Source organism: Saccopteryx bilineata, chromosome 2 (genome assembly GCF_036850765.1).
Source record: "Saccopteryx bilineata isolate mSacBil1 chromosome 2, mSacBil1_pri_phased_curated, whole genome shotgun sequence".
NCBI classification, from domain to species: Eukaryota; Metazoa; Chordata; class Mammalia; order Chiroptera; family Emballonuridae; genus Saccopteryx; species Saccopteryx bilineata.
This window is the reverse complement of record NC_089491.1, coordinates 348,152,156-348,165,729: the sequence shown is the minus strand read 5'-3', so window position 1 is coordinate 348,165,729 and position 13,574 is coordinate 348,152,156. Positions and strand designations below refer to the sequence as shown.

The window sequence follows — 13,574 nt, the reverse complement described above, 5'->3', positions numbered from 1 at the left end:
ATTTACCTAATCTCTTAGAACCTTAGTTTCCTCCCTGACCTGTGGTGGTGCAGTGGATAAAGCGTCGACCTGGAAATGCTGAGGTCGCCAGTTTGAAACCCTGGGCTTGCCTGGTCAAGGCACATATGGGAGTTGATGCTTCCAGCTCCTCCCCCCATCTCTCTCTCTGTCTCTCTCTCCTATCTCTCCCTCTCTGTCTCTCTCTCCCTCTCTCTCTCCTCTAAAATGAATAAATAAAATTTTTTAAAAATTAAAAAAAAAAACAAAAACAGAACCTTAGTTTCCTATCAGTAAAGTGAGTCTAATAAATTGTTTTCTACAGCCCTGGCCAGTTGGCTCAGCTGAGGTAGAGTGTCAGCCTGGCATGTCAGCCTGGCGTGTGGAAGTCCCAGGTTTAACTCCCGGTCAGGGCACACAGGAGAAGCACCCATCTGCTTCTCTACACTTCCCCCTCTCCTTTCTCTTTATCTCTCCTCTCTGTCTCTCTCTCTTCCCCTCCCGCAGCCAAGGCTCTATTGGAGCAAAGTTGGCCCGGGTGCTGAGGATGGCTCTATGGCCTCCACCTCAGGTGCTTGAATGGCTCCGGTTGCAACGGAGCAACACCCCAGATGGGCAGAGCATCACCCCCAGTGGACTTGCCGGGTGGATCCTGGTCAGGCGTATGCAGCAGTCTGTCTGTCTGTCTGTCTGCCTCCCCACTTCTCACTTCATAAAATTTTTTAAAAAAATTGTTTTTTACAAGTCTAGTATGAAAGATACTTTGTAAACTGTTAAAACACTATACAAATGGTATTTTTACTAACTTATTTATTAATGATAGTAATAATATATTGGAAAAATATATGGCATTGGTAGTGGGCTAGGAAATGTTAACCAGCACTGGGGAGGGAAGTGGATTGGAGCGAGAGGGAGAGAGGGGAGGAGAGGGAGAGAGCACTTACATACAGTCACGTGCTGTATGGCAACATTTTGGTCAATGACAAACCACATATATGAGTGTGGTAATGGAGCTGAAAATTCCTATCACCTAGTGATGTCATAAGCCATTGTAATGTCATAGTACGACCTATTACTTATGGGCTTGTGGTATACTGGTATAAACAAACTTACTACACTGTCAGTTGTATAAAAGTAGCAAATACAATTATGTACAGTACATAATTCTTGATATTAATAATAAATGAATGTTACTGGTTTATGTATTTAGCCTACTGTATATTTATTGTTACTTTAGAGTGTACTCTTTCTACTTATAAAACCGTTTGCTGTAAAACAGTGTGCCTGTTACTCCAACAGCAGCCTCATACATCTTGTGTTTATCATATCACCTGTTCTTTGATTCAACCAATGGCTCAAGCACATCCTTTTCATTTATGCTTGATATAATCTCATGTTGTTTTGTTCATTATGGCCCCTAAATTCACTGCTGATGTTGCCAGGTAAAGGGCACATTAAGTGATTGACCTGGAAACAAAATTAAGAGTAATTAAGGCCTGACCTGGCTGTGGCGCAGTGGATAGAGTGACGGACTGTGACGCGGAGGACCCAGGTTTGAAACTCTGAGGTCTCTGGCTTGAGCACAGACTCATCTGGTTTGAGCAAGGCTCAACAGCTTCAGCCCAAGGTCACTGGCTTGAGCAAGGGGTCACTCAGTCTGCTGTAACCCCCAGATCAAGGCACATATGAGAAAGCAATCAATGAGTAACTAAGGTGCCACAACAAAGAATTGGTACTTCTCATTTCTCCTTCCTGTCTGTCTGTCCCTTTCTATCCCTTTCTCTGTCTCTCTCTGTGTCTGTCACAAAAAAAAAAAAAAGTAATTAAGGACTACGAAGATAGAAAATCAGTGATGATTATCAGTCACCAGGCAAGCATGTCTCATCCACTCCAGCTGCATGCAGTCTTTAAGAGCAAGAACAAAGTGGTGCAAGCTGCTAAAGGGTCTACTTCACAGAAGGCAATAAGACTAAAAAAAATTAAGAAAGGCTTTTATCAGAAATGGAGAAGTTTTTAATGATCTGGATTAAAGACTAGATACTTAACCATGTCCCCACAGCACTGTGATGATCGTGGCCAAAGCAAATGTTCGTTTGAAATGTTAAAGAAAAGGCTGGACCCAACTACTGTGTTGAATTTACTGTTAGCTCTGGGTAGTTTAAATAATTCAAGAATTGTTATTCATTAAATAATATGAAAGAGTGGTGAGTCTGTGAATGCTGTTGTGAAAGCAGCTGAGGAATTTTTGGAAATTCTAGATAAGCTGACTATGGAGGAAAATTACTTGCCAGAATTTTAATGTGGATGACACCTCCCTATTCTGGAAAGGGATACCTGAAAGGACTTTCATCCATAAGAAGGCCAAGTCAATGCCAGGTTTTAAGACTTTTCAGGACAGGATAATAGTCTTGCTTGGGGCAATGTTGCAGGCAGCAAAATGACACCCTTTGTGATCTGGCACAGTGAGAACGTCAGGGCCCTCAAACATGTCAATGAGCATACACGCCAGTGTCCTGCAGGGGCAATAAGAAGTCATGGTTGACCGGCTCCTCTTCCAAGATGCCCCCTGAATTGCTGTGCCAGAGAAAGGGAAAAGTATTATTCAGAGCACAACATACCTTTCAAAATTTGGCTTATTATAGATAATGCTGCTGGACATCCTCCTTTTATTGGTGCTCTTCATCCCAGTTTCGAAGTGATGTTTCATCCTCCAAACACCACCTCTTTAATCCAACCAGTTGATTAAGGAGTTTGTAGCAGCTTTTAAGGTCTGCTGCATAAGGAGGACCTTTGCCCAGGCTATTGCTGCAAGTGTGGAAGACACTGAGGCAATTCTGGAAGGATTACAACATCTATGACTATATTAAGAATTTGATTTGGTTTAGGGTGATGTCACCAAGGAGTACATGAATGGCATCTGGAAGAAAACACACAAGAGGTTTATCCCTGACTTCAGAGGATTTGCCAAAGATGAAAATGTTGCAAAAATAAAGCTGTGGTTGAGATGGCAACCTTTAACCTGGGTGTGGGTAAGGATGACATTGAGGAGCTCCTAGAAGTGGTTCCCAAGGAATTGACTAATGAGGAGGTGCTGGAATTGGAACAGGACCTCATAGCTGAACAAGAGGCAAGAGAAAAGGAAATTGCAGAAGAAAAAGAAGAACCCAAAAAAAAATTCACAGTGAAGAGTTTACCAGAAGCTTTTGCAGACCTCAATAAGCTCCTTAAAAAGTTTGAAAACATGGGTCCCAACACCAAAAAGTTTTCATTAATAGTACATTATCTGCTTATAAGCAAAACTATGGTGGAATATAAAAAAAAACTAACCAGCATGGACTTATTTCTGAAGAGAGTGACACCTCCTCAAGAAGAGCCTCGGGCAGGTCTTCCAGGAGGTGTTCCAGAAGAAGGCGTTGTTACCATAGGAGCTGACAGCTCCATGCATATTACTGCCCTTGAAGACCTTCTCGTAGTATAAGATGTGGAGGTGGAAGACAGTGATGTTGATGATCCTGACCCTGTGCAGGCCTAGACTAATGTGTGTATGAATCTTAGTTCTTAACAAAAATTTTTTAATTTTAAAAATCTTATAGCCTGGCCAGGCAGTGGCACAGCGGATAGAGTGTCGGACTGGGATGCGGAAGGACCCAGGTTCGAGACTCCGAGGTCGCCAGCTTGAGCGTGGGCTCATCTGGTTTGAGCAAAAGCTCACCAGCTTGGACCCAAGGTCACTGGCTCGAGCAAGGGGTTACTCAGTCTGCTGAAGGCCCACGGTCAAGGCACATATGAGAAAGCAATCAATGAACAACTAAGGTGTCGCAACGAAAAACTGATGATTGATGCTTCTCATCTCTCTCTGTTCCTGTCTGTCCCTATCTATTCCTCTCTCTGACTCTCTCTCTCTGTCCCAGTAAAAAAAATAATAATCTTATAGAATAAGGACATAATATATTTTTTTACAGCTATGCAATGTCTTTGTTTTAAGCTAAGTGTTAATACAAGAGTTGAAAGGTTTTTAAAATTATAAAAAACAATACAGTAACATAAGGTTTATTTTTTTATTGAAGAAAGAAAAATGTTTTTATAATTTAGTGTAGCCTAAATGTATAGTGTTTAAAAAGCCTACAGTAGTGGTGCCCTAGGCCTTCACTTTCACTCACCACTCACTGACTCCAGAGCAACTTCAGTCCTGCAAGCTCCGTTATGGTAAGTGCCCTACACAGGTGTGCCATTTTTTATCTTTTGTATCGTATTTTTACTGTACCTTTTCTGTGACTAGATACACAAATACTTAAAATTCTTAATTAACATTGTGTTACACTTGCTTACAGTATTCAGTACAGTAATGTGCTGTACAGTTTTGTAGACTACGAGCAATAGGCTGTATCAGTGATGGGATTCAAATAATTTAACAACTGGTTCTCTGTTCTAATGACCATTTTAAGTATAAAAAAACGATATACCAGAAGGTAGCTTATTATTTCATGCATTTAATACTAAGAACAATAAAAGAGGTACACAAAACTAGATTACCTTATAAGAGTTTTAAAGTATTAATGAAAAAATATTAAATAATACCTGACAAAAAAACAATAAGATATTTAAGATATTTCCATATTGCTTCTTGAGTGGTGTCTGCACTTGCATTTTTCACCTATGAATGGAATGAACGTGACTATGGGCGCTTAGAATAAACTGTTAAACAGATGAATGTTAAAAAGAGTAAGGAATGTAAATTTGTGATTCCCACACTGGGTGGCTGCCCAGGTGCCCACCTTAGAGAGAACCCCAATTACAACTGTCATTTTGACAACCAGTTCGCCAAACTCAACAAAAACTTAGGTATCAGTTCTGCCAAATTGGTATAAACCAGCTGAATCCCACCACTGGGCTATACCAGTGGTTTTACACTTGGAGACCAGTGAAAATAGGAGAATTATGTTGGGGAACACTAAAACAAATCACCCTGAGCATAAGCGAATCTAAGATCATTGAGTCTGTAATCTTCATACAACATCAGGGTGGTTAAGTTTTTCATGGACTAGCACGAAATTTCTGGTGGACCAGTCAGACCGGCAGTTGAGAAACACTGGGCTATACTATACAGCCTAGGTGTGTAGTAGGCTGTACCATCCAGGTTTGTGCCAAGTGCACTCTCTGTTGTTCAGGCAAAGACAAAATTGCCTCATAACTCATTTCTCAACATATTCCAGTCAGTAATTAATGCATAATTGTACTTAAATTTATTGTAAATTTGGAACATGTAGCACACAGTTTACAAATAATAAGGAAATACACAATAAGCTTAATTGAATGCTTCTGTTGATGTTTGTTAAATAAGTGTCATAGCCAACGTATGATGGCAATTCAACCATGATTTGATAAACGAAGTTTGTACCCCGGTTTACTAACTTTTTCCAATAATTTTATTGTTATTAAATCTATTGTTAAACTATTCTTACCCTCATGCAAATTATATTTATTAATCTGGAAGCTCTTTGAGCTTTAGCACTAAGCAAATCCTTATTATAATGTTTGCCAGTTTCCAGCGTGTAAATATTTCCTTCATGGCCCATTTCATACTTCCAGTGTGACATCACTGAACACAAAGTTGTGAAGAGATGCGCAGTAGCACACCATTGTGTAATATTTCATCATACAGACACAATAGGTATAAATAATCTCTAGAGCCCCCTTTTACAATTTAGATAATTGTAAAATGTAGTTAAATAATCAGGAAACTATGAGATTTTAGTTTTTAACTTTTGTTTTAAATATAATTTAATTTTTAATTAACATCTTGTTTAACAATGGGCTTGCAAAAGTCTTGGAAATTTAACAATCCGTTTTTATGGGCCCATACACATCAGCACACCACTGCATCAGTTGCTTTAATGACGCAGCTACCCTGTCCCTGACCTAGGATGTCACCAAGGGAAAATTAAATAAAATTGGAATTTTTATTATCTCTGAGAGGCTTTTTTTTTTAACACTCTCTACAGTTAAATTTCTGGAAACAGAACTGCCACTCACTTTTATTGTTGGCAGCCATTCTCCCTTTACTGGCCCCAAAATGGTCCTTGTACTTAAAGAAGATAATAGCTCTGCTCTGAAGAAATACAGGCCCTAAGTTTTGTTCGTACTTACTTTGTTTTTTGTTCATTGATTGGTTACATCTGTTTATTTATTGGTATTTTTGTTGGGAGGATGAGGGATTGCTTCTTTAACTTAAATATGAGGAATATGTAGTTTTTAAAAAGCACATGCTGTACAGGTGAATTATGTTCAGGAGAGCATGTGAACTGTACCTGGCAGGAGCCATGCTCATCGTGGCGGGTGTGGGTTTCCCTGCTGTGGCGGGCAGTTCTGTTCCTTTCGTGGGCAGGCAACTTTGCATCACCCGGGTGGCTTCCCAACCTCACAGGGTAGTGTCGGTAGCATAGTTTTCCACCTGAAGTTTGAGCTGACACAACTTCTTGTTTCAGATTGTCTCCTACCTACTTGATCTTCCAGAAAAAGATGAAGAGGAAGTGGAGCGGGCACAGATCAACAGCTTTGACAGTCTCTGGGGAGAGACAGGTACTTGTCCTGGACATCACGCTCTTACCTCGTGTCTGTGTTGTGTTTGTGTGGAGGTCTCTCTGCATCTCCCACCCTGACTTTTTCTCTGGTGTACCTTAGGCACCTCCCTTGTGGTTTCTGTATTGGAGACCAATACAGCCAAAGTAAAAAGTTAAGCAGTTTCCGTCTTTCAATGCTCTTTCCCTTTGGCTCCCCCATACCATTAGCACCAGAGTCTTCTTTCAAACAAAACTTTCCCCTGCTCTTGTTTCCAAATATTTTTAAAAGACTGAAAATTTCCTTACAATGTGCCAAACAAGAGCAAAAAATAGTTCTGGCCTTTTTTAAATGTGATCCTTGTAGCAGTTAGGAATAAACATTTCTCCCATCAAAATAAGTCTCTTCACCTGTAATTGTAAACCAGGAGGTTATATTTTTATCTGCACCTCTGGCTTCACCACGTGTTATCACGGCGGAGTGGCATTTGACACAATTAAACTGATGCAGGATGAATAAAGGTGCTGTCTGGGTGCACAGCGAAGTGCCACCCTGTGATGCACAGCCCGTACCATCGCTTGGTCAGCAGCAAAGCGGCTTCTGTAATGCTTGGTATTTACTGCACAAACAGAAGCCTTTTCTTTGTGACCTTTGCAGGAAATAGTTATTGTCTTTCTCCCAAATCTAAACTGGAACATCTGGAAAAACATTAGTAAGCTTACATGTGTTTTTATGAAACCAGGACAATTAAAACTGGAGAGTCACCAGAGGTATGTGTCATATTTGCCAGGAGAAGGAGACCAATACTGATAGCAAATTTAGGGAGAAGATATACCAAATGATAAGGGTATATGTTTTGCTTAAAGTCCACATGTTATTAAAAATAAGAAGATCCCGCACTCATGTCTGTGATCCCATGCTCAAGCCAGCAACCTTGAGATTTCGAACCTGGGTCCTCTGCATCCCAGGCCATTGCTCTATCCACTGCGCCACTGCCTGGTCAGGCTGAACTCATTTAAAATTTATAATTACCTACTGAATTGCAATGTTTCCATTCACGGCAAAAATCTTATACAGGTTTCACGGCTTCTTTAACATCGTGTAGAATGGTCCAAATCCCAGGAATTTGATTCTCAAACAATCCCTTCCTCTGTAAGAGCCAAAGGGAGCAGATGCCAAGCAGCTGCAGCTTAAGAGCCTGTGACAGATTAGAGGAAAATGTGCAGCTGAAAACAGCTGCTGTCTCTGGGACCCCACCCTGAGGAAAGCCAGAGGGCAGACTGGGAAGAAGAGACTGACCAGGACATCAGCTATTCTGAACTGTTCCTAGTTGGTTTACTGCTCCTCTCAGCAAAGCCATCCCCAGCACAGTGTTGCTGTACCTCTCAACAGATTCTTGTTGTCAGGACACGTACATGTGACCACTGGAGAGAGCAGAACAAGTAATGTTGCAGTAGTGATAATAGATAGAAATTACTAGACCAACAGTCATACTGATGAATAGCAAATACATTCTAGTGCTATACTTAAAGAATCACTAAAAAATTTCCAAGAGCAGTGTGAACTAAATAGAAGACTTATTTTTATTGATATGAATTGCTTATTAGAATAAAATTTTATGGTCTTGGGGCTTTTAAGACATGTCATACTTTTAAAGATGCAGTAAAGTTTGTTACATTGTCTTACATGTGTGTCATATCTCAAGATTGAATAACATCAAAGCTTTGTGTCAATTTGCACATAATCAGAATTGCATTGTATTTGATATATGAAATAATTTCAGTATTACAAACATAAAATGCTATTTAAATGTAGGCTAGAATGAAACGCATTTGTAATACATTTATAGATTTATAAGAAGTTATTTTACCTCAGAAAAGTTTTGGGGAAATAATGTCTTTGCTATGTAAAAATGTTCTGACAACTCACAACTAGGTAGAATAGATGATTTGCTTTTCTGGCTGTAGTGATGGATTTACTAAGCATGCATGTTTCTTTCTAACTTATATCACATAATCATTTAAAATTTATAATGATCCATTGACTTCTAATGTTTCCTCCAAAGGCAAAATCTTATACATTTCTCTTATATAGGGAGTGAAGGTCTGTGACCTACAACCAGCTGGTTGGAGTCTCATATCTGTAACGCTGACCTATAAACAACATAATTTTGCCTAAGGAAAATACAATGGTCATGATGTTTCTAACAATCTGTACGCTTATTGTACTGAATATAAGACACTACTATTAGTAGCTAAACAATCATTCTATTATATGTCACTACAGGAAAAAAAACAAAAATGCTCTGCCTATTAAACTGGCACAATTCTTTATTATGCATCAATTTTAAGATGCATTCCAATTTCAGAGATGTTAAAATGTGAAGGAAAAAAGTGCAACTTAGAATCAATGAACTATATCTTAGCATATAGTGAAATATTAATTGAGGTATAATTTTCACATACTGGATTTTCTAAAAGCATATCACTAGAATATCCTTCCAGACAGCATCTTCCTACAACCAGCTTTCACCATCTGCCTGACCCCTTCCCTTCCCACAGGGTTTTCACAGACTTTTTAAGGAACAACACAGAAGAAGAGTGATTAAAGTGACAAGGTTGTTCACCTCTCCCTCCTCTCTTTTGTCTTATGGGCATAGACTAGGACCAGCATTAAAAGCTTCTAGCAAGCCTGGAGGGCCTGAGCCATCTATTGGCCCAAAAGAAGCGAGTTCACAGAATAAACAAGATACCCATAACTCTTGCCTAAATTATTGCAACTACTTCCTCAATGATCTTCTTGTCTGTAGCCTCACCCTTTTGTGATTCATCTCCCAAACCTCAGCCAAAGTGATCTTTCTGAGTCACAATTTCTCTGATGAAAGATGAGGCCAGTCATGATCTGGCCTCATCTATTACCTTTCTCCTCCAGTTACTCCAGTAACAATAAACATGCTATTTCCCACCTTATACACTGTCTTTATACATGCTCTCCCTGTGCCTGACATGTCTCCTCCTTGCCCTTGAACGCCTACAAGTCTCCTGTGTCTTTTTCTCTATTTCTCTCTTCCTAGAGACCTTCTCAGACACTTCTTCCTCTGTGCCATCTCCATACAACCAACCTCCATGGACTTATTTCTGTTGTACATATCACACTGTATCATAACGTATTTGTCTGTTATTCTTACTCAACCATGATTAAGAGCAGAGATACAGTATCTGACATATAGCTCAATAAATGTTTAATTAATGTTGTTTTGGATAGGCAATGATCAGTTTATGTCTCCCAACAACTTCCCTCCCATTGGCCTTACATGACCTGTCTGCTGCACTCTTTCTAGGTTGAGAATAGAAACAAAAGAACCAATTGCTTTGCCCGGTTCTACTTAGTGTCAGCATCCCATCCAAGCCGACTTTGGCTATTTCCCCGACTATGAGCTGTATCTTGTCTGCCTCTTCAAACTCCTTAGATGTTTCCATTTGAGAAAAGACCATTTATATCAATCTCATGAGATGCTGACAAACTGAAGAACAAATTTTATTACCGGTCTCAGGAGGAGATTAGACTCTAAACTGCTGTGATTGTCTAAAAATCAAATTGTTGTTTTACAGAACTGGCTTTACCTTAAACATTTTTTCCCCAAAAAATGTTTTAACAGTTTTTGATAAGACTTCTATAAAATCCAACCAAAGGAACTCCTTGCTCTTAGATTTTGAAAAGCACAGATCCCATTTAACAGAGTTAGGTTGTTCCGAGATGAAACTGCCAGCTGTGTTAATGACCGTGTCCCACTATCAGCTTTGAGATTCCTGCCAAATTACATCATAACCTAAGCAACAGAGAAGACACAATAAAGAAAAAGGCCAAATGGAACATTCTCTCTCATATAAATGTGTTACCCGGTGGATTGAAATGGACTGTCCAAAGCAATAGAACTTCAGATTAGAGAGGACAGTGTAAGTTTAGCTTTCCCGATGGGCACTGTTGTGCATTTCACCTGTGTACTGTGAACTGACATCCTTTTTGACAGGCTTGATTCTGAAACACTGTCCATATCTTCTCCAGGATGGTATTCTACAAAATTCTTTTGTGGAAAATAATATATTTTCCCTCCAACCCCCACATGTAGGACATTAAAAGGGAACTTTGCTGCAACCCTGTCACCTAGTAGCTACTTTAAATGGGATCAGAACATGGGAGTTAGAAATTTTCCAATGAGTGCAGGCTTTATCTTGCTTGAGCACACTCACCAGCTTGAGCAGGGGTTGCTGGCTTGAGCGTGGGATCATAGACATGACCCCAAGGTTGCTCGCTTGAGCAAGGGCGCTCTGGCTCAGCTGGAGCCCCGCATCACGACACTTAAGAGAAGCAATCAATGAACAATTAAGGTGCTGCAACTATGAGTTGATGCTTCTCATCTCTCTTCCTTCCTGTCTGTCTTTCTGTCCCTATCTTTTCCCACCCTCTCACATGCTTAAAAAAAAATCCAAATCATTTGTTTTATATACCAACAAGGTGATTTTATGGTTCCTCACAAGTATCAAACTCAGTCAAGTTCTTTTATTACCCCAGCTTTACTGAGAAATAGTTGACATATAACATTGTGTAAGTTGAAGGTATACAACATAATGAGTTCCAGTCAACTGCTCTTGTGTTCTGAGCCAAGAAGTAGTGGTTTGGTTTTGTTTGTCCTGAACTATTAGAAATACAAACTTGAAAAAGGGAAGATCACTGATTTTGATTTAAAGAATAAGAGCTAAAGCTGCTTTGTCAAATAAACAATCAGACGCAATTAATACCTGTACTCATCCATTTGGAGTTTAGAAATACCTCTTACCCAGATAGGACCAAGCCTCTTCCCTTCTGTGAGAAACAGGACAGGAATAATGTTGGGACTTCTGAAATACAACTGAAAATAAATATAAGACAAGGCATTGATACATGTCATTTGAGTGAATACATCTTCTAAAATTGTCACATTTTTCTTCATAAGCCCTTCTTATCATTGAGGAAGGAAAAGGTTACTTAATGGTTTATCTTAGTGGAAATTACAGGTTATTTTGGTTTGCATATAAGTCAGTTGTGGATAAATTTGGCTAAGTCCAAAGACAAAATGCCACAATTTTCACTTAAAAGAAAAAGATTACAAGTGACCATTTGATTCGAATTTTAATTGTTTCCCTCCTTGGATACCAACATTTGCAAACTGAAATATTATTTGTACTTGCCAAATATTATTTTTTTCTGATTTGTCATCAGAGTAGGTGGCCAAAATAAAAAGGACCTGCTAACTAACTCCCACATCAGTTTTCCAAGTCAATTAGGAAAAAAATTTCTCCATCCTCTTTCTTTAAAGTATATAGCTCCTCCCATCTTCTAACAGTGTTTACCATTTTTCCTACCCTCATCTATTCTTTTAAACACTAAACCTATGCATTTGAGATCCCCTTGAGAAATGAGACAAATATATTTGTTCAAATATGGACTTAGTAGAAAGTGTATCTCCAAATTCTTCTTGCTACTGTTGAAATAGTACTCAGAGGTTGAAATAGGCATTTGTAGACTCTGCTGTATCAAAGATTGTGAACAACGGGCAACAGCACAGAAAGAAGAATGTTTTACATTTCTTCCAGCTGTGTCCTTTATACTCACTATAGCTATTTTTTATCTGTGACTCTGTTATTTCATATCCACAAGAAAGGAACCTTTGTCGTCATTTTTATGACTATTGCCTTGAACAGTTCTGATCCTCATGTAAAAGTGGTTGCAGATATACTAGAAATGTCTTTCTCAACTCAGAAAAAGAACGAAAACTGGCCTGAGGCCCATGGACTGCAGTTTCTGACTTTGGTTTTTTGGGTTTAAGAGTCTAGGAATAGAGATTGGCCAGAGGCTGTTCCTACCTAATTCTAAAAAAAGACCTTACTCTGCAAAAGCCCTCCTCTGCATTCTAGCCACACATACAGCAGTAGAAGGATTGTAACCAGGAAGAGGTACCAAAAAAGAGGTAGGTCAAAGCAGAGAAGACAGTTGGGATAGGAAAAAATAGCAGCCAACTAAGTTTGGTCAAAGGTGATTTTTCAGTAATTTATTGTTATTACTGTCTTCACATATAATAAGTAAACCCATTTAAACGTATTTTTATTCATTAATTTTCTTCAAATTTTTTCTTTATGGCAAAAGTAGCTAAAATCATTATTCTTGGCAGTAAAGTAGCAGTTATCTTCATCAAACCCAGTTATCCTGCCATGTTTCACACAGAAGATTGGAGATGGTGCCCTGGCCGGTTGGCTTAGCGGTAGAGCGTCGGCCTAGCGTGCAGAGGACCCGGGTTCGATTCCCGGCCAGGGCACACAGGAGAAGCGCCCATTTGCTTCTCCACCCCTCCGCCATGCCTTCCTCTCTGTCTCTCTCTTCCCCTCCTGCAGCCAAGGCTCCATTGGAGCAAAGATGGCCCGGGCGCTGGGGATGGCTCTGTGGCCTCTGCCTCAGGCGCTAGAGTGGCTCTGGTCGCAACATGGCGACGCCCAGGATGGGCAGAGCATCGCCCCTGGTGGGTGTGCCGGGTGGATCCCGGTCGGGCGCATGCGGGAGTCTGTCTGACTGTCTCTCCCTGTTTCCAGCTTCAGAAAAATGCAAAAAAAAAAAAAAAAAAAAAAAGATTGGAGATGGCAGGAGCCACCTGTTTTCAGTGTATGTTCTCTGCCCTTAGCCCTGACAGCTGCAGCCGGAAGGGGCAAATTGGAGGTGTGTCGTCTGCTCTTGGAACAAGGGGCGGCCGTGGCCCAGCCAAACCGCCGAGGGGTGGTGCCCCTATTCAGCACTGTCCGACAAGGCCACTGGCAGGTAAGCAGCACAGCTACTTCCAGTTCCATGGGCAAGGGCGAATTCTAGGTAGGAACTTCTGATGCACAGAGATAAAAGGGGAAAGGGGAAAAAAAGAATCACAAAGTTTGGGTTACCCAGCAGTCATTTGTTTTGAGGACCTGAGTATAATACTATAGTTGAGAATATGTCAA

At 40.1% G+C, this 13,574-nt stretch overlaps 1 protein-coding gene across 7 annotated transcripts in view; it reads left to right on the top strand.

The window, feature by feature from the left end:
• The window catches only part of TANC2 (tetratricopeptide repeat, ankyrin repeat and coiled-coil containing 2), a 398,932-nt gene that overhangs the window by 361,515 nt on the left and 23,843 nt on the right, over positions 1-13,574 (top strand). For all 7 annotated transcript variants that reach the window (XM_066262672.1, XM_066262671.1, XM_066262670.1 and 4 more), the window contains 2 exons: positions 6,483-6,576; positions 13,268-13,401. In XM_066262672.1, coding sequence (XP_066118769.1) covers positions 6,483-6,576; positions 13,268-13,401 — 228 coding nt within the window. The remainder of the gene's footprint in view (positions 1-6,482; positions 6,577-13,267; positions 13,402-13,574) is intronic.